At 42.8% G+C, this 20992-nt stretch overlaps 1 protein-coding gene across 3 annotated transcripts in view; it reads right to left on the bottom strand.

The window, feature by feature from the left end:
* Positions 1-20992, bottom strand: part of mapk8ip2 (mitogen-activated protein kinase 8 interacting protein 2) — a 37970-nt gene that overhangs the window by 12615 nt on the left and 4363 nt on the right. Inside the window, exons 2-5 of one of the 3 annotated variants that reach the window (XM_079567792.1) lie at positions 9763-9868; positions 1972-2208; positions 1475-1553; positions 237-338 (exon numbers count right to left, since the gene is read on the bottom strand). In XM_079567792.1, the coding sequence (XP_079423918.1) occupies positions 237-338; positions 1475-1553; positions 1972-2208; positions 9763-9868 (524 nt within the window). Of the gene's footprint in view, positions 1-134; positions 339-1474; positions 1554-1971; positions 2209-9762; positions 9869-20992 lie in introns of all 3 variants that reach the window. The other 2 variants (XM_079567791.1, XM_079567793.1) reach the window with 2 other exon arrangements.

The raw sequence follows: 20992 nt of genomic DNA, 5'->3' as shown, positions 1-20992 counted from the left end.
TATTATAATAAAATGAAATGTTTCATGCTGGTCAGCTCCTAAAGACTATCACACAGACACAGCACGAGACCTGACATCACAGCACACCACAACACAAATGGAGCTGCAGGCTTTCTGGGCGGCCATGTTGTTACCGTATTCGGGCCTCTCCCTCCTGTTGCCCTCCATGTCGCACAGAAGGGGCCGGTTGGGGGAATGGGAGTTCCCGCCCTCCCCTGCCTGTTTGGGGGGAGTACCTTTGTTCTGGGGCCCTGGCGCCTGGGTGACCGGAGAGGATGGGCACTGGCCTGTCTTGTGGCTGCCGTCCTCCAGACATGAGTGGGTAGGAGACAGATGGCCTGTGGGGAGCACAGCGCTATTATGTTCACAGTAATCTCATTTCAGCTAGCGCTTCAACGGATGATATGTAGGGGAAATGTTTTTATTTTGTTTTGGGGGGTTTTTATCACATTTTTCATGCACGTTTAAAAGGTGAGAGGGATGTACTGAGCCTTGGTAATGATTTTGAGCTTACACATCAAATATATTTAATAAACTTTAGGACATAGGACATGGCCATAGTGATACATTGGAACGAATGGCAACTCTGTGTGACTGTCCCTTCTAACCCAGGGCCATGTCATCAAATGGAAACACCACTTATTTCCATGATACTGTTTTTTTATATATATATATCTTGATTAAGCTATTTCATCACTCTTTGATCACTGTGACTGACCTCATGTCATATGTCATAAGGTTTTGCAGTTTTTCTAATTTTCTTTTACTTTTATAGGAGGCTTTAGCTCCATTTGTTCATGGATTATCCTCTGTCAAAAAAATGTTATTCACTTCTTCTGTTCATATCAAATATAACATTTGATTCCTGCTTTAAAACAGTATTTCTGTACTTTTAAGACATGGCCAATATGTATTGAACATGGGACAGAGATACAGTAAAGACTAACCACTGAACCCTAGGAATGACTGGAGAAAGCAAAGCTAATACGGCTAAACATCACAAAGAAATGAGCTGATCCTGACTGAGATATGAGACTTAGAAGTAATAAACCAGTCACAAATAATGAGTATGTCTCACATTCTGCACTTGGATCAATGAAAATGTTACTCCTGGTTTTGCATTGGTTGCTAGTCATATCCAATCTACAGTTTAATTAAATATCTTTGTCACACATCCTTCCCTGACTCAAGTGAAAGATTACAGTCACAATGGCATTAAGTTTCACCTTTTAAAAATCTGAAATAAACCAGTGCTAGCATACCACTGGCATGACTCTTAAAATGTCATATGCTTAAGTCTTACTGAAACAGATCTTATCCTCTTTGCTGTGCAGCTGCAATAAATTGAGTGAATAAATAAGCCCAGGAGCTCATGCCTTGATAAATGACAGTTAACATTCAAACTTACACACTTATTTACAATGGGTTTTTGCAAGATCAAGACACAAGACCCAATGACAACCGGGATCCTCACCTTGTGATGTTGGGTTACGTAAAGAGTCCTGCCAGCTTCCTTTCTTTGGGGAGAGGCTGCTGTTGTTGTTCAGTGAGTCCTGTGACACAAAGTCAAGGTTAAAAAAAAAAGAAAACGAGTCTCGAAGTAGCATGCACTATCCCTTTAGGGTGACACTTTAGATTACAGCCCGAGAGTTCCATGTACAGGTACAGGCAACAAGAAAGTACACATGTACACATGTAAGTACAGGTTATACATACAAAGAGTAATAAAGGTGTTCAACGTGTAGGTTATGTTTAATAAAATCTTAAGTGTTACCCACTTTAGGAACATGGTTTATCCCAGTTACAGACAAAAGGACTCAATGCTTCTCCGACTTGAATCAAAAGCTTAGCTCAAACTGAACACCTTTAGATCCACAGACGAAGGCTCTGACCTCTGACCTCTGACCTCTAAGCGGACCTGGGTCAGTGGGAAACAGCAGCAGTGGGCGACCCTGCTCAGTGCTGGCTCACCTGGGACACGGCGTGGGTCAGGTTGAGGGTGGTGGGCCTGCTCTTCAGGGTGCCGAAGGTGGGCGAGGGCGGGGGTGAGGCTGAGGGCGAGGGCGGCGCATCAGGGTCCACCTCTTCATCGTCATCGTCCTCCTCGTCCTCCTCGTCATCGTCGTCGATCATCTCGAACTCCTGGAAGTCGTCCTGGAAGGAGCAGACCGGGTGGTGCAGGTCGCTCTTCTCCAGGATGAGCGAGTCCTGAGGAGGAGGGAATAAGAGACCGAGTCAGAGGAAGGAGGACAACCCCCACCTGAACCGAGCACATTTGTGCCAGTTTGGCTTTACCCAAATCCAAAAGCTACTTTTAAGAAAAAAAGTGCAACAAAAATGAACCAGAGAACGAGGAATAAAACGCAACAAAAAGAAACAGAAAAGTGACACCCCCCCGCCCCCCCAGACAAATATGCAACAAAAAAGCCATAAAGGAGTAATGGAAAAGTGACGACAAAGTGACAAAAACTCAACAAAAAAATGACAGAAAAGTGGCAAAAATGTGTATTTAAAAAAGCAACAAAAATGCAACAAAAATGCCACAAAAAAGTGATGAAAAAGTGAAAAAAAAAAGTGTGATGAAGCAGCAACAAAAAAGCCATAGCAGCAAAAGAGGAAAAACGGAAAAGTGATGCATCAAAAAGTTCTGTTTTGCAGGTCTTAGCTTTCAAATGAGCCCTTACACTGGCCTGTAGGCTGTACAGTTTTAGATTTGGGTAATTATGGACAGGAGAAAATGCTCTTAAGGCAGGGGTTAAGAGGCTAAATACATAATTAGTAAGTAAGTAAGTAAGTAACACGTAATAGTGAGAGTAGTTTCAAATACATGATACATAGTACATAAGTACATACCATTTACATAGTAAGTAAATAAATAACCAAGAAGGCGCACGCTAGTGCAGTTTTTAGCACTCCACAGCTGTAAGGTCCTGGGTTCGATTCCCACCTGGGCAGGGCCTACGCCTTGCGTAGGTTTCTTCCGGGTACTCCGGTTTCCCCTACCACTAAAAACATGTACAATAGGTCTGGATGAATGAGAGTGTGATTGAGAGTGTGCATGGGGGACGACGGATGTAAATTAGGTCATGGTCACAATCCGGTGTGGCTTGTTTACATGCATGAGACCCATGTACGTTCATTAACATAACGTACAATGTACTGTCCTGACCAAATAAACCAAGAAATGATAAATAAGAAAGCAATTAAGTAAGTAATAAGTGTATTTGTGCATGCATGTAAGACAAGAAGTAAGTAATGAAGTACTGTATGGAAGTTCATAGTTTTATCAACAACGACAAAAGTAAAAATGTAGGGCTGGCCTAAAAATAATCAAAATAAACGTTTGTGGATTTGCTAAAATAATGTTGTAGATGGAAAATGTCTGTTCTCTGAATCTCATATGTGGCAAAGGAGACCAGGCGCATTACAGTTCAGACTTACAGCTCCATACAGAGCAGCTTCTCTCATTACATCTGCACAGAACTAAACACTATGGTCTGTGCTTCTGCCGTTTGATCTCACTCTGTACTGCTGAACATATTCAAATAAACAGACAGTGGCGTGTGGTCTTTCCATAGAGAAATAGTGGCCCCATTAAATCATTGTGTTTTGACAGCGCGAGGCTTGTGTGCTGAGGTGAATGCAAGCGTCTGTGCTATAGCTGCTGTAATAGCCTCTCAGCAGTGGTGAGAGCAAGAGACATCATGTTCCTCAGCTACACAGACACCCACACAATACTACACCGTCTTCAGCAGCATTTCACTGCAGTCTTTAGAGAAGAGCCAGCCGACTATATAGTGATCAAAACTATAAGTAAGTGTTTCAACCAATCAAATCTACAATCATCAGAATTGAGCACCTGCATTACAATATTAATCTAATTCTAGATCACACAACTCACATCCCCATTAACAACAAAATACTATTTGGATTTACTGCATATCAGAAGATGGAAAACCCAGTGTTCCAAGATGCAAGGTTATTGCAGCGGTCAGCAGTTGTGCGTTACACCACTGCGGCCTGAAACTGATGAAGTGATTGAACTGTGTCCCCTTTGTGATCATCGGACTTTGTTATTTGGCTGACACTGGGTTCTCAGTGCACCAGTGACAGGAAAACACTTAACCCGAGAGCTCACTGCCACTATACTGGCCATTATTAACATAATGTTGGCACCGCTGTTCCAAACATGGACTTCTCACTAGTGTTATGTTAATCAGCTATGCTAAGGGGCTATAGAGTGACTGTAATGTCATATCGCTAAGCATGATGGGATTTGCAGCAACAATAAACAAATGGAGATTTTAAAATGTACCATATGTCAAACTTTGTGCAAAACATTTGTTTCCATTTTCAAAAAATGTGCATTAAGGCTCATTTGCAAAGATCAAAAAACACCTCAAGCGAGCGGATAAACTTTTAATGTGAATTGAAGGTTTTAATTCTGTGTTTCCATCAATCGTTACTTATGTGAAACTGATGGGAACGCAGTTGTTGACACACCAGGTATTAAAACTGATACCTGGTGTAAAGTTTAAGATTTGTTTTAATGTTTAAAGCGTAATCCACACAATTTCTTCAGATCTGCATCCATCCATTCTAATCAGTATTCAGTACAAGATTGATCGACGAAATGATAAGACTAATTTACTCTCAAGTCTCAGTTGTGTAGCACTGAGACTACAGTGTTCGTGATTATAATTATATAGTTGATCGAATTGTTAAATGAATCTGAAAAACAAATCAATATTTCTTTTGGGTCTAACATTCCGAACTGTCCGGTTTCACTCTCTTCACGCGTTGACCCACGTCGTCCAAAGTTCCGGGTCCTTAGAGAACATAAAGAATGATAATTTCTTCTCCATCATGTTAGATGGAACAGCCAACTACACCACAGTTTTTAGGGCCGATTGACTGAGAACTTTATTCAGTTTTTTTGTACACAATATTCACAGACAAAAGAGCAATCCAATGAGGCCATTGTTTTCATTGTTGCATTGTGGGTAATATCGGACATGCACGGATGTTTGGAATTGAGAATAGTTAATCTGCTAGTGCTATAAGGAAAAGGTGTGGCTACCAGCAGGGCTGGGGTTAGGGTTAGTTAACCCTAATCAGGATATAATTAGGGCTAAGAACGGCAAACGTAGCATAAGTTGTGTTTCACTCACATAGATCTCACACATGTTTTAGAAACTAGAAGGTCTTGGCTTTCAAATTAGACATCACACTGGCACATAGGCTGTAAGCTCTACGGTCTATACACTTTGAGGTTTGGATGTAAATAATTGTTAACCCTAGCCCTAACCCTAAGGTGGCAATTAGGTGGTAAATCGGATGGATAATGGGTCAAAATCAGCCATAATGCATCATCAAGATTTATACATGTGTTTTTCTCAGAAATAAACCAACAAATAAACCAGCCTGACCATCATTAAAAGCAGGACGAGGTGTCTAAGCTCTGGGAAGCATGGCAGATGGGATCTCTTTTTAAATGTAGTCCTGGACCCCAAAGGTTACCCCATTGTACATGTTTTCAGTGGTTGGGGGAAGAAACCAGAGCGCCTCCAGTAAGCCTTATCAGACTCATCACTGTACCACGGATCGTTGCGCCACTTGAATTCCAGCCAAGCAGCACAAACACTGACAGTCCATGCCCATGGAGGCTGCCCGGGCTACGATGTACCATGTTCTGGACGGAAAAGGAGACATCTGACCGACCGATGCCACAGAAAGAAGACTGGACTACAATGAAGTGTCATACATTGGCCAGGATCAATACTACCCTCACATTACCAAGGTCATCTCACTCCGCCTCGACTCACAGGAAACCAGCTCTGCTCCAGAATCCTCCATTTTAATCCAGCCTGGCTAATCGTGTGCGTGGCTAATCGTGTGCGTGGCAAACTGGCACAGCTGCTGATATCAAGAAGCAACACCATGTCCTGCTCTGGTGAATTTAAGAAGAGCTTTGAAGCTATACCAGGGAAGAAGGCCATGGAGGATTATCGAACTGTGCAAGTGACAGCAAAACCCATACATACTTCTCAAGTGACCAGAGGGGCGTAGAGGTCAGCTGTGCACGGTCAATAAGAGTCAATAGAAAAGAGCGATGCAAAGTGCTGACGCCAGTTACTGCACTGATGTCAAACAGCAGGATGTTTCTGAGGGCTCTGTGTGGCCTGGTCTGGGTAAATGTAAAATAATCCTGTGGAATTGTGGTTTGTGATGTGGCGCGGCAGATTACCGTAAGCCCCTCAAATGAAGACCTCCGAGGGGGGAAGCTTCGAGCTGGAATACGATGTTTTTGCAAAGCAGAAAATACATGGTCTTGTCTTCAATGGGAGACGTACCCAGGCTCAGTCTTATTCAGGAAGTGGCCACACTGCAGATCTGACTCCAGCTGACAATGGCTTTGATTTCTGTTCTGATTTCTACATACCATAGGGCTGGGTACAGTACTGGTACTTTAACAATACTTGGTGTACGATAAGCTTGTTAAAGCTTTTTGTTTTCTGTTTTTCTGTCTATTCCCATTTTATTTTCTTCCATTGACAAAGATGGAATTCCCGCTTCCAGGAAGTGCTTACACAAAGAGGAAATGCTTTGATGACAAAAGTGGGCAAGAACTCCCAAAGGTCAGGTCCACTTCTGATGGATGAAATAAGGCGAGGCGAATATTTGGGATTCCTTCCATTCAAAGACTGGCTCATTTTATGTCAATTCAGTGAGTCAGTAAGTGCTTTATTTGTCATTGTACAAGAGTACAACTAAATAGTATTCAGGTGTTAGTCCTGAGCTGGTGCTGAAACGGAGCAGTGCGTCCAGGGTTTGTCCCTGTTTCAGAGCGTGGCGTCCTGCACTGGTCAGCTCCTCCTCCTTCCTCTTCCTCCTGCGCAGCTCCCTCCGCTCCACCATCTTCTGGGAAGAGTTTAGCAGTTAAACTGTTTTATTCTCTAGTGACGTCCATTAGCCAGAACAATAGAAGGCTTGTGCCTTCTATTGGTCTGGGGACCAATTCATTTTCTTGTAGGAGAGGTGTGGTTAGCGATCGTCCATAGCCGTTTGTTGGGTGCTCTGAATGTCTCTCATATGTATCGCATCATCGTATCAGACGACGTATGACGTACCCGCTGTAAACTTTCGAGCTAAACTATTTAGAACATGGTCTAAAGCTTGATCAAAAGATGGTGTCCGTTGGATCTGTAAATAAACTTTTTTTTTTTTATCCATAAACAAACTACAAGCTTCCATATATCGAATAGCTCGTCATCGTCTTGCCGTCCCTCCTCTTTCTGTGATTGGTCCCAAATCCATGCGAAGATCTTGGCCATGGTCCCCAGGCTGCTGTGCAGGTCCAGGCCCGGGCTAGTCCCAAATAGGGATACCATTCAAACTGTTTCTCTGTTTCCACTAGTGTGAGCACATAGGGAATGAAAAATGTTCTCGTGAAGCACTATGTATACGCTTGGTCTGTACAAAAAAACAAATCCTTTCCTCCCTCTCACACAGAGACATCAAACTGAATTTGATACGATCCACTGGGAGCACAGGGCCATATCAGAGACAGGAAGTGGAGATCAGGGAGGAGACGGGACACAGCAGCAGGGCGTTGGTTTGGTCCACACTACTGTATTGTCAGGTCATGGTCCCACCACACTACTGCACTAAGTGCTCAATTGTCGATTCAAATTTAGCTTGAAGTTGCTCTGAAGTGTTGATCTGGCCCTGAAGGAACCAGATACCACCTCTGGCTGACCCCTAGTGAAAGAATTGTGTGACGCTCCTGATCAAATCAACACAAGGAGAGGCCATCCAGTAGCCAATCACTGTGACCGATCCTTCAACCAATGCATAAGGGGAAACCAAACACAAGCAAACTGGGTTATAAAGCCTGTGTGTTGGTTTGTGTACACTTCCACAACGTGAATTTTCATTGACTTTACATTGACTTTACATTTACTTAAAGTTTAGACTGGGCCTCTACTAGACCAGGCGACCCGAGGGCAAAAATTAAATCTGACCCGTGCCTCATTTTCCATGAAAAATCCGCACCAGTATCGCGTGGCTCTGTGGTGCGTAGCTATGTTTATGCTGCTCCGCTACTATCATCTCCGAGTGGGCTAAAATGTAAACATGGCTTATCGTTGGACGGACTGACCAAACAGAAGCACGAGGACACATCGTGTTTTCGGAGTTTTGCTCGGATTATCTCATGGAGGAGCAAAACTCTTCGCGGTCGGCGGCAGATGGACAGCGTGTTTCCCTGTCTTCATTGTTACAAAGGGCCTGACCAGCGACTTTAAGGTAAGGACAGCTTTATGGATGTGTTTGTAAAGCAGGTGATGAAGCTTGAGTGAAGCGTGAGTTTGGGGACTCAGGTTCACACCCCCTTCTTGAAATGTGTCCCCCCCACCTTCGAAACGCCTCTGATGCCGATGGCCCTACTATCTTCGTCAACCAGCATCATAATCGGATTGGAAAATGTTACAGTTATAGGCCATGAGGATGTCAGTATAGCACATTACAGACACTTGCAGAGTCTTGAGAAGAGTTTTTAGTAAAACCTAATCCTGTAGTTTGGAGCTCTATACAAACAAGTTGTGAAATGGTTAAACTGTTCTGTTGCTTATTATTTATATCTTACTTATTTGTCTTAGATATATTAATTTATCTTAGATATTTTGTTACATATTGCTTTTGCTTTATTCTACTGTTTGGGGGCAACTACACTGCATTAAAAGTCATATACTGTCTAGTTGCTCCTTTGGTTTGATATTTGGAAAAGTAATCTGATTAGTGATTACAGGTTACTTTAAAAGGATGAAGCCCGGCTGTTATGGTCAGCTGCACTCATGTGTTGGGAAAGATCCTCGAGTTTGAGCATCTGTGCTGCCCTTCAAGTGTTTTCCACATGTTGTTTTCTATTGTTTCCTGAACATAACCAACAATGCACGCAGCTGCTCACTCTGGAGGCCGTTCCATTAGAGCTGAAATGCGGCGGTGAGAGGACGCTCAGCTCCGTTTTAGAGGAGCCCACCTCTGAGGAAGTGAACGAAGTGGACAACAGAGAAAGGCTCCTGGACATGAAGCCAATGAACTCAATGTCTGTATTTCCAGTCACACTTAGACGTTTTTGGTCATTTTTTCTAAATTGCTGACATTGTGTAATTGATAGTTATTATAATCGAATGCAATTGTAATATATTGCCTTGTTGCTTATAGCGGATTAGTGATCCGTTACTCGCCAACGCTGGTGGGGGAGAGGAAATCTGAGCTGTGTGTCTATAAACTCCTCTGTACGAAGGAGGTAAGAGAGCGCATACGAGCAGAGCGAGGAGAGAGAATCTGCATAGCAGCAAACTGCACTGGGTCAGCCCCCGGTGCTGCAGACAAGCTCCACACAGACAGAGCACAGCCACCGGCAGAGCAGGAGAGGGCAGCGAGGAGAGCCTCATGAAGAGGTGCAGGCAGAACCAGACCAGTCCACTCACTGTTTCAAACTGTTACCAAAGCACTTCTCACCTCTGACGACAACAATCAACACCCACAGATATTCCTCAGCATTAACTCGGAGAGAAACCTTCTCTTTGGGGATAAATAATTCTGATTTTGACTCTTAACACTCAAATAAATCAATATACACTCATTTGGCCTCTGTTGTTTTTGAGCATTCATACACAGAGTGGTATGGGCACTTCTTTATCGTATCACATGATCATTGCACACATTTACTGAACAAAGAGATCATAAAGGGCTCACCTTCTCGTATGGGTCCGAGTCGTAGTTGAGCCCGATGCCACAGTCGTCTGTGATCTCCGACAGGTCTTCATCATCGAACTCCTCCAGGCTGATGTCGTGGGCCGGTCTGCAGGAAACAGGAGGCAGAGCAATCGACTTTAAAAAGCAGCGCTAATTCACAAAGTCATTCATGTTAAACTGGACCCCCTGCCATTCCGCAACGGTGGAATGGCAGGGGGTCCAGGGCTGAATAAACCATAACACACGACCAAACTGCAGAAGGCAAGGCTGAACGGGAAACATTTGACTTATTATTGAGTGAATGTCAGTTGTATACCGTTTGTGCTGTGTGGATCTGAAACGGAAGTACTCTTTGCTGTTGAAGTAGTTGTCACACCTAAAGAGTTACAATGAAATGCTCTGTGTGTGAAATGTGCCGCAGCAGGATGCGAGCCCCGGCTAACTCGATGTGCTGCTCATGGTCATTTCCTGTCCTGTTTCACTCCTATGGAGAGTGACCGGAGTCTCGCTGAAATAGGACTACATGGGATGCATTGATCCGATGCTGGTAATGGATATAAAAGCCAATCATGGAAGAAGAAAAAAAGAAACTTATCAATTGTGACCTTCAAGCCGATTCAGTGTCAAAATAAAGGATTTCCAGACAAACAGATACAAAAAGTTTAGGATCATAAAAGGACAGGCTGTCCCAGGCTCCCACACTGAGAATGGTCATTCTTCCATTTGGTACTACATACCTGTCTGAGGCAGCTTTCAGCGCCCTGGCTGTCACAATTATTACAAATATTAAACATGACTGAAATAAAAATAAATAAATAAACATTACACCAAACATTGCATCACTAGTCAGAGCTATGCAAGCCCAAAGAACACATTACAGGAAAAGAGCCTAAGATACTGGTGCGGATAATGCCAAAATATAATTTTTTTTGGAAAATGAGGTGCGTTAGTAAGGGAATGGGTTTTGGGATGGAGGTTGGGAACCATTAGAGTATGATTATTTTGATAGTATCTCACAGCCTTGATAAAAGCAAGAGATTAGTGTATTTGTTCCCGGTGCCCGCATTAGCCCTCTCCAAAGCCCTGCCAAACCGATGCTGCTGGGTATAACTCTGTGTCTTGGTGAAGTATTAGCAGAGGGAGCAGACTCCAGCACAAGTGAATAAGCGTAATGAGCCGTGGCACTGAGAGCGTCCCGATGACTCCCCCCTCATCTCGGTGTCGTTGATCCAGCCTCTCTGTTTCACAGCTCCCAGTGTGTCCAACAGAATGCTGCAATGCAGGCTCCGCCGAAGAGAGGAACTCCTCCATGTCACAGAACAAATAAAAGCCATATACGCACGTCTGCTACTGGGCAGCAGAGTGACTTCCACAGAGCCGGACGTGCTGATCACAGTAAACGACAGGGTCAGACCGGACACATAACCAGCCTCGCATGGTATTAGTCAGCAAATCAGACAGCAGCTCCAGCTTAGAATATAATGCAACATAAACTACAGCAGGGTTCACTGCCTTTATACAACTAGTTCAAACAAATCAACACAATTTCTAGTGTTTTCTGCATGTGAGGATTTGTACCATATCATTTGCACAAATAATGTCTCTTATGACCTGACCCTCTGACCCTCTGGCAAGACAATGCTTTGCCCCCCCTTGAAATTCCTGCAGCACCAATCTCCCAATTTGGTGAAATGTTTTGCCTGATTACTCATATAAAAGTGCAGACATGATCATTATTCAACCTGCTCCTCGCTCAGTGCCCAAGAGGATGAAACTGCTGCCTGTGGACACGCGTGTGCTCACATACATCAGCCCTCCATCTGTGCTCGTCCATGAAAGGACTGAGGGACTTTTATGCACAAAGGTGACACTGTGACATGAGCAACACAATGTTATTGTACTGGGCTCTTTGTAAGTGCATAGTACAGCTCTAACACAAACACAGTCAAATATAAATATCATAATGTTAGATACTGGGATTCCAGCAGAATTAGATGAACTTGCTTTATCCGGGGCCGGGTTGCGGGGGCAGCAGTCTCAGCAGAGATGCCCAGAGTTCCCGATCCACGCACACCTCCTCCAGCTGTTCTGGGGGGACCACGAGGCGACACCAGGCCAGGTCAGAGACATAGTCCCACCAGCGTGTCCTAGGCATTCCCGAGGCCTTGTCCTAATAGGACATGCCTGAACACCTCCTGAGTGAGGCGACCAGGACATGCCCCAGACACCTCAGCTGGCTACTTTTGACGAGAAGGAGCCGTGACTCTACTCCGAGCTCCACCCAGGTAACTGAGCCACAAAACACATGGGGACTGGTTGGGCGAACTCCCACAAACCCTCGAGCACCCGATGAAGGGTACAGAGCTGGTCCAGTGTGCCACAACCACAACGAAACCGCATTGTTCCTCCTGGATCCAAGGTTCGACTATCGGCTGAGGAGTGTGATCCTTCTGAAATTGGAGCACACCCTCCGATCCCCCTTCTTAAAGAGAGGGACCACCCCCCCGGTTTGCCAATCCAGGGGCACTGTCCCCGACCGCCACACGGGTCAGCCAATACAGTCCTACAACATCTCTCAACTCAAAAGATTATTTTTTGAGACTGATCTGACTGTCTTTAATCATTTCAGCGCTCTGTTTGCCTCCTCTACAAAGTTTTTCTCCATAAAAGCTGCCAAATATTGTTTTAAACCATACCGTACAATTCTGTTGCACACTCCCCTTTGATGTTAAAAATGTGAAAAGCCAATGCCAAAGCGTAGTAAAATAGGAAAAGTAAGGACTTGATTTAATCTGGCAATGTCTTCATGCTTCGAACAGGCCCTGTCTGCTGGTCTGAACTCAAGTGAAGAGAACGTAACAGTAAAAAGGCCCCGGGGCAGAAACATGGTCAGTCGGACCTTCGCACTGCGGACAGAGTGATCCCAACCAAACCAGACGCACGCAAAAAAGAAGATCAGCATCCCGTCCCCACAGCACGTCGCTCTTAATTATTCAACAAGAGGAAGCCGGAATAGTACACATGGATTTGGTCTTAAAATGGGGTTATGAAGCTGAAAAGATTCTACCGCAGCAGCAGAACTGGCAGACTCATCATCTCCACATCACCAGCACCAGTGTCAAGGCCAAATCTGGGACAAACTTTCAACTTTCTCTTCCACACATTGGATCAATCTTTCCCGGTGGATGACAAATCATAGTAGGGTGACTTTATGAGTACAACTGCGATACAAGACACAAGGGCTGCAAGGTTCATTGATATTGAATCGCAATTGAGGTTTTGACGACTGCAATAACCTAACCTCTAGAGGCTGAGGGTTCTTTTCTTCTTCTTCTGTCTCTGGCATTTGAGTCATAGATGTTACAGATCTGAACTGTGGAGCAATCGCGGATTTGTGAGTTTACAAACACACGAAAGTTGATATTTGTGTATGAATGGTCAGCATGGCGCCTTTATTTTCCATCACGGTGACCTCTACAACGCTCCAGGATCAATTGTTTTGTTTTGGGGAACGGGTCCGCCAGCAGTGAAAACCATCCAGACGATTGATCCTGGAGATAATTTAACTGTACCAGTGTCTCATACCGGTGTAAATGATTACTCACGAGCAGGAAGTAAACAGGCTGGAGCACAGGCCGAGAGGGAAAACAGCGGCGTGGAGCTTGTCAAAGCATCGGCAACTTTGACATCGATTTAGGCACTTTTCAAACCTCTATTAAACCTCTATTAAACCTAAATGTGGTGTGACCCTCTAGAATTTTAATAACGTCACCTTTGCGTCATGGAAGTTTTCTGAAAGTACATCCAACAAAAGTTAAGTCCCACGCCTCAAAATAACTTTGTATAATAACGTCTTCTCTCGGGTCTGTTTAATGACAGATCACAAACACAAAAGCTCCGTCTAAACCTTCAGGTCAAGCAGGTTTAGTCCAATTACAGAGGACTGGCCAACACTCAGAACACTCACGACATAACTCAGGGAAATATGTTGAAGAGCGTTAGTAAATCAATGAATTTAATGATATCATATCGCCATATTGTGATTACATACCAACAAATCTCATGATACATGTTTAGGTCAGACCCTACAGAGTGGCCTCCAGGACAATACAAATATCAACCTTTTTTTCACATAAAAGCAGGGTTGCAAGGTCTCCGATGCCACCCGTGCCCAAAAGTATTTGAAAAGTCGCTGAGGAATCCCCACAATTCCTCGTAATGAAGGAATAAAAAAAGGACAACCCTAGAACCGATGGCCTCCTTAGCAGCAGCTCAATTGCAAAACAGAGGCCCTTGTAGATTTATTCATAGTTTTAAAGTCCTTTAATTTCTCAGCACAACTCACACACACACACACACTCAAAGGATGAAGACGTCACACATCACGCTCTCGTGTTGGAGCATTGTTGAACAAAATCATCCGAGCCGGTCCTAATGTCATCAGAATTGTGGCGCTCTAAGCAAAATCGGAGATGAACAAGTCAGCGCATTACGTCTATAAAATGATTGCGCTCATGTTTTTACAAAGGCGCCGTACCCTCTCCCCGTCTCTCCTCCTCTCTGCACGAACGGTGTTGACACATGGGCTCTGTCCTATCTGCTACTGTCATCTCTCATACTCTCAGGACACACCTTTGTTGTCAGAACGGTGGCAGGATTCTGGCTGCTCTGCTGGTGCGCATGTGTCCATCAGACGGAAGAATCTGATGTCCCTCTTACGGGATCTAGCATATCTGATTTGTGACTCTTTCAGAAAATAAAAAAAAATATTCAAGAGAAAAATCTGCATCTCTTAGATTAGTGTGGAGTGCACAATGATGAGGTGGCAAAACATGTCCTGTACATAAACAAAACAAGGGGTGTTTGACACAAGTCCAGGAGAGCATGGGTCAAGTGACATCGGAGAGAAGAGGTTGTCTTTAGTAGCAAAAACATAAAGCTAATGAAGAAATTAACTGATACATCGTAGTCAAGGTGATATGCACCGCGTTTCAAATTATTATACAAATTGTATTTCAGTGACAAAATGGTAAAAGAAAAAAGGTTTTTCAAAGAAACTCATGGATGGTTTTGTGTCTCAGGGTTCTTTGAATCACTGACATTAATCTCACAGACCTGGGATGATTAGTTGTTGTCAGGTTAAGCCCATTTAATGGAAAAACTACTAAAAAAGGACATTCCACATTATTAAGCAGATCATCATTTTCAAGCAATATGGGAAAGAAAAAGGATCTCTCTGCTGATTAAAAGCGTGAAATAGTTAAATGTCTTGGACTAGGTATGAAAACATACTGATAAGAGATTTGTGGCTGATTCAGAGCACACATGGGTTTGTGCAGCTAAAGGCACAATGAGGACGGTTTCTGCCAGACAAATACATGGAGTCTCCGGAACATGAAGGTGTAGGACCCTCCAGAGGCTGCAGTTGTGCATAAACCTTCTATCCGGCCTCCCCTAAACTGTTCATTGAAGCTGATGAACAGAAACGGCTGCAGTGGCTCAGAAATACATGAAGACTTATTTTCAAACAGCCTTGTTCACTGATGAGTGCCGTGTAACCCTGGAAGGTCAGATGGATGGAGTAGTGGATGGTTGGTGAATGGTCACCGTGTCCCAACAAGGCTGTGACGTCAGTAAGGAGGGGGCGGAGTCATGTTTTGGGCCATAATCATGGGAAGGGAACTGGTCGGCCCCTTTAGGATCCCTGAAGGTGTGAAAATGACCTCTGAATAATATGTGGAGTTTCTGACTGACCACTGTCTTCTATGCTACAAAAAGAACTGTGCTTGTGTGGACACCCTCCTCCCCTGACTTCAACCCTATTGAGAACATTTGGAGCCTCAAGCAAAAACATCTATGAGGGTGGGAGGCAGTTTTCATCCAAACAGCAGCTCTGGGAGGCTATTCTAACATCCTGCAAAGAAATCCAAGCAGACACTCTCCAAAAACTCACAAGTTTAATGGATTTAAGAATTTTGAAGTTGCTATCACACAAGAGCTCCTATGTTAAAATATAACTTGACCTGTTAAGATGTTTTTTATTGAAATAGCTTTTGATTTCTGTAAGTATGACCTCCTAATGCTAAACATTCAACAAATGACCATTTTCAGTTAATTACAAGCTTTAAAATGTATTGAAACGATGAGTTGCATAATAATTTGGAACAGTGGATTTTGAGTTTTTTTACTATATTTATTTTTGAAAAAAAATACTGTTTTCATGGAGAGTTTTTTTCAACCACAGTCAAATGATCCTCTAACAGCAAATTATGCTGACTTTCATTTGAGTTGACAGTTTACAAAATCAGAGAAAAATGTAATTTGCATAATAATTTTGAATGCGGTGTAATGCTCATGGGGTCATTTTATATCCTCGGTCTAAGACGCACATGAACCACTGTAACAGGAGAAAGGTGTTACCAGGTGTTACACGTGTGGAGATGAAAATGGTTCACCGATTGTTTTCCGCTAAGGGCGCCTGTCGGTTAAAGAAAAACAAGAAAACATGCATCCTTAGTGCCCAACACTGCATACGTACATGTCCATAATTGAGATAGACCATTAATTAAATTAAATTAAATCAAATTACCTACCCAGAGTAATTATTTTGCTGAGGGAACAAGGTTACAATGTTTGGTTTCAAGGTCAAAATGTGACCCCTTTATGACACACACACACAGAGATTATGCACTGTTTGCACTGGATGAAAACCGGAACGCATTTATCTTTATTACCTCCTGTGCGTTTACGTAAATGTCACGTGGAAGATGAATAGGCTTCCATCCATCATGTTACAAATCCAATCTGTGAAATAAGCAAAAGGTGATCCTGCCGCGGCCGTGCTCTGTAATTAAGGTGCCTTTTAGCCCGCGGCCTGCGCCACTCGAGGCATTCAAGGACGCTTTAGACGGGCTGGTCTCTGATGCGCCTCCACAATCAGCCTCCCATCCTGAAGTCATGTAGAACCACTGCAGCCACACACACACACACACACACGCACAGCGCTCCGACGGCCGGTGAGTCATGCCTCTAGCCTAATGAAGCAGCTGCACACAGGATACAGTCAAAAGACTTAAAGCAGAACTGTATGACAGCACTGGTATAATGTCATACTACGGTTTGAAGATATTGTTTTTTGCCAGTAATAGTCACTGATGGCTTTCAGATCTCTTAATAAATCTCACACACAAACTTTCAAAAACAATCATTATATTCATGGTTAATAATAATAATAAGAATAAATAAATATATAAAGATAAAGTCATGTCTACAAATAACAAAGGTAAACATACAAGTACATTTAAACTGGCTGCTTTAAAGCCCACCCTCATGTTAAGCCTTAAAGGGACTATATGGAGTATAAAAATGTTAAAATTATGTATTTTCCTCCCCCTACATGTTCCAGCCATGTACTAATGTGTAGAATGACCCGGACCTGTTCACCACAACTGCCTCTAAAATCCTACACTGTCACTCAAAACGTTGTTACTTTGGGTCAAAGTGCCGTCATGCACGAGCTTAATATATTAGGTGCAGTTACATGTATGACCTGAGGTGGCAGTAGTGAGTATAAAATGGCCAACTTGCATCTAGCCCCTTTAAGATGTGGACAAAAGCACACAAAAAACGCTGTATGACCAAATATACTTTAACAAATGAAGAACAGTGTGCCAGTTGAGTTCATTTGTAGAATATCAATCTTTAAATAAATGTTGTTGTTACTGTACTCTTCAGGTGACTGTGTTTCCCACAGATGTGCAGACACTAAAGGGACACAGACGATCCGAATTTCAACTATGTTTGTCAATACAAGGTGCTTCTATTTGGTCTCTAAACACTTCTTTTTTGTAAAAATGTGTTTGTTATTTGTTTATCTGTATGCTGTATGTTGGTGCTTCAATCCTCCAGCAGTCTGTACATTTTGTCAGTGTATCATATCATATTCTGTCGTCTCATGAACGTAAATATATTCTGTCAAGTGGGAAACACATCACAAACCAAAGCCTTACACGCGAAGCCCCAGACGACGACGAGCCGCACATGAGTGACAGCGATGTTTCAACACGGAGGAGACACACATGCCACTGCACTGAATGTGAGCTTTAAGCCTCTTACACACAGCCCGTAAAGCGCCCGCCCTCTCCCCCCAACGCTCGGGACGCCTTCAAAGAGTCGCTGCTGCTGTAAAGTGGAGCATCGCCTGCTTAACATATCAGCATTTCAACGCCAAAATAACGTGCCGTGGGAGAATGGGAGGAACTGGGAGTGAATAATAAATTAGGAGATGAAACGGTTTCGATAAACAGGTCAACAGTTTGTGCATTCTGCCGCGAGCAAACACACTCTTGATAGTTTGAAAGTTACAATAACTGTATACAAAAACAGCAGCAGCTAAGTTGTTCTCTTCCACAGCAGATCTGAACTAAGAGCATGTTTCACATTCATATTCAGGTCACTCTGCACATTCAAACACTTCCAGGAGCTTTCATATTTGAGAGAAAACTGAAATACGAACTGCTAAACAAAACAAGACCCTGTGCATTTAGAATGGAGTTCTATATCGCGGCTGCATCACCAAATACTATCGCTGAAGGTATCCGTATCACAAGAGGCCAAAATACTGCAATATTATCATAATATTCAAAACAGTTATGGCAGACTGCATCTCATGTCGTTTCTATGGAGATATTTAATTGTTTCCAGAGGATATTGTATTGCCTAAATGAGTCGTGATTGGTTGGTTGCAACTTCATTCAATTGAGATCTATTGAACAGTCCTATTATTAAAGGAACAGACCACCGATTTTCCATACTGAGATATGTTCTTACCTCAGCTTAGATGAGTTGATGCGTACCTGTCTGGTCTTTGTGCGTGCGCTCAGTCACACAAAACGACTAAAGATGTGGGTGATGGTATGGGGTGAGGTAAGAAGCTACCACGCTCTTCCACGGGCACACAGATCAGACAGGTACATATCAACTCGTCTAAGCTCAGGCAACAACATATCTCAGTATGGAAAAATGGTGGCCTGTTCCTTTAACTGCTTTAGAATCCTTCTTCAGTTATGATACAATTTCAATAAAATGTTGAGGAAAATCTTCAAAAAAAAAAAAAAAGCAACATAGCACACTCGAGTGTCCAGTGTCCAAAGGTATATTAAGTTAACTAAAGATAATGATCATGATCTGATGAAGGCTCTGCCGAAACCTTATCTTTAATCTGTATCTTTAAGCTAATGGCAGGAAACGACATAGATAGAGGTGCATGTAAGGGCACAGCGGACTGTTCTCCTCTATTATAAACTATCTTTATTCTTTACCCTTTCGGTAACACTTTACATTACGGGCTGGTAAGTCCTTGGTACTTACAGTGGTACTTACAGTGGTAATTACAGTGGTACTTATGGTGGCATTTACACTGGTAATTCTAGGTACTTATGGTGGTTCTTACAGTGGTACTTACGGTGGTACTTACAGTGGTACTTACAATGGTACTTATGGTGGTAATTACAGTGGTAGTTCTAGGTTCTTATCGTGGAACTTAAAGGATACTATAGTGAGAATTACAAGTTATGTACTTCTAGATACAGTGGTAACTCTTAGTAATGAAGGTTGTACTTCTTGTTTTCACTAATGCTGTTTTATGTTGTTTTATAGTCACACAATCCTAGGAATTACATCTGTATGTAGAAGTACCACATTTACTATTTATGAATTGCTGCTGTAGTATTCTTGAATTACCAATAAGTACCATAGATGTATCACTGAAACTACTAGAAACTATCATTTAAAGTACCAAAGTACATAGAAGTATGACCTTCATTACTAAGAGTTACCACTGTATCTCTTAGTAATGAGAGATACAGTGGTAACTCTGTGTCTCCCTAACCCCACTGTAAGTACCACTGTCATTACTAGTAATTACCACTAAACCACAGACTTACCGGCCCGTAATGTAAAGTGTTACCAAACTTTCATTTGAATACATTTCAAATGATCAAATATAAAGAGAAAGAAGAGTGTATGGCTGTCCAGGCTAGCGGATTGTATCCACAAACACACTCTCATTCATCAAGGCCTATTGTACATGTTTCTAGAGTAGCACGTACTGTGCTAACTGTGAAGCACAAGGTCAAGGTTAAGCCAGGCTGATGATCACCATCACCTGGCTGCACATGTGTTAGTGCTAACCGCTGTGCCACCATGATTGAATCTCTTACTATTTCTATGTGAACTGATACAGAAGGTCATTGTCTGCTGTGGTTAATCCAGAGTATCCTTCAGTAATCACTTTCTAAATGTGACAATATAAATATAGGCTGTCAACAAAGCATTCCACCAAATTAGTATCTTAAGTTTGTGAACCTAATAATGGGTTGAATTTGTCCCGATACATTAGTTATTTCAATTCAGTCTACACTGCAGAGAGTACCAGTCCGATACCAAGGGGGGCTGAATAAAAACAAAATTCTTCTACTAAAGGCATGAAAAAGTAATCATGAATCCTTTCTCTGTGATTTATTAGGATTAGGGTTGTTTATAGTCTGCATTTAAAATCTTGTGTATCCGAACAACCTTATGGCATGTGGGATTGTATGAGCACATTTCTTGTGACAAAATAAAAAAAAATATGTGCGTTAAGTTGGTCAGCCCTTTTCTGGCGGACTAGGCATTTATCACACACCAATAAAGTCAAGCCAAAATCAGGTGAAAAACAACAAATTGTTCGGTAGAAGCGAAAAACGGCACTGCTAACATTAGCATACTTCCTGGTTAGCAAGTGTCTGTCTGTTTTTGAAGTATTTACAGGCCGTTATCTCTGAATCTTTATTTATTCCAAAGATATATTCATAATTCAGCATTTGTGAAAATAATAGGACGTACATTTTTTGTCTCTCCTTTGTTTTCCCTATAGATGCTTTGAACGAGACCATATATGGGCATTTGCAAAGGTGCCGTCTGTATCTATTATCCCATTCTAGAACGTGAAGACTCCAATGGCCAGAACGGCAAATGAAATAGGGTTCGGGGCTAATGAAAACATATTCAACAAATGCCGCTATCTTTCAATTAAAGCGTAATAAAGGCTGTGGTAAATTGCCTTTCTTTCATACGGCTGGTCACTGGGGAATAGCTCCGTCTCCGCTGAATGATTGGCTCCACTGACTTGATGAACGGGCCGCTCTCCTGTTGAATGGTGTGTCATTGAAATGGCCCTCTGTCAGTCCTG

Source organism: Gobius niger, assembly GCF_951799975.1.
Source record: "Gobius niger genome assembly, chromosome: 12".
In the NCBI taxonomy this organism is placed as follows: Eukaryota; Metazoa; Chordata; class Actinopteri; order Gobiiformes; family Gobiidae; genus Gobius; species Gobius niger.
Note: the sequence above shows the minus strand (reverse complement) of the source record. Positions and strands in the feature narration are given on the sequence as shown.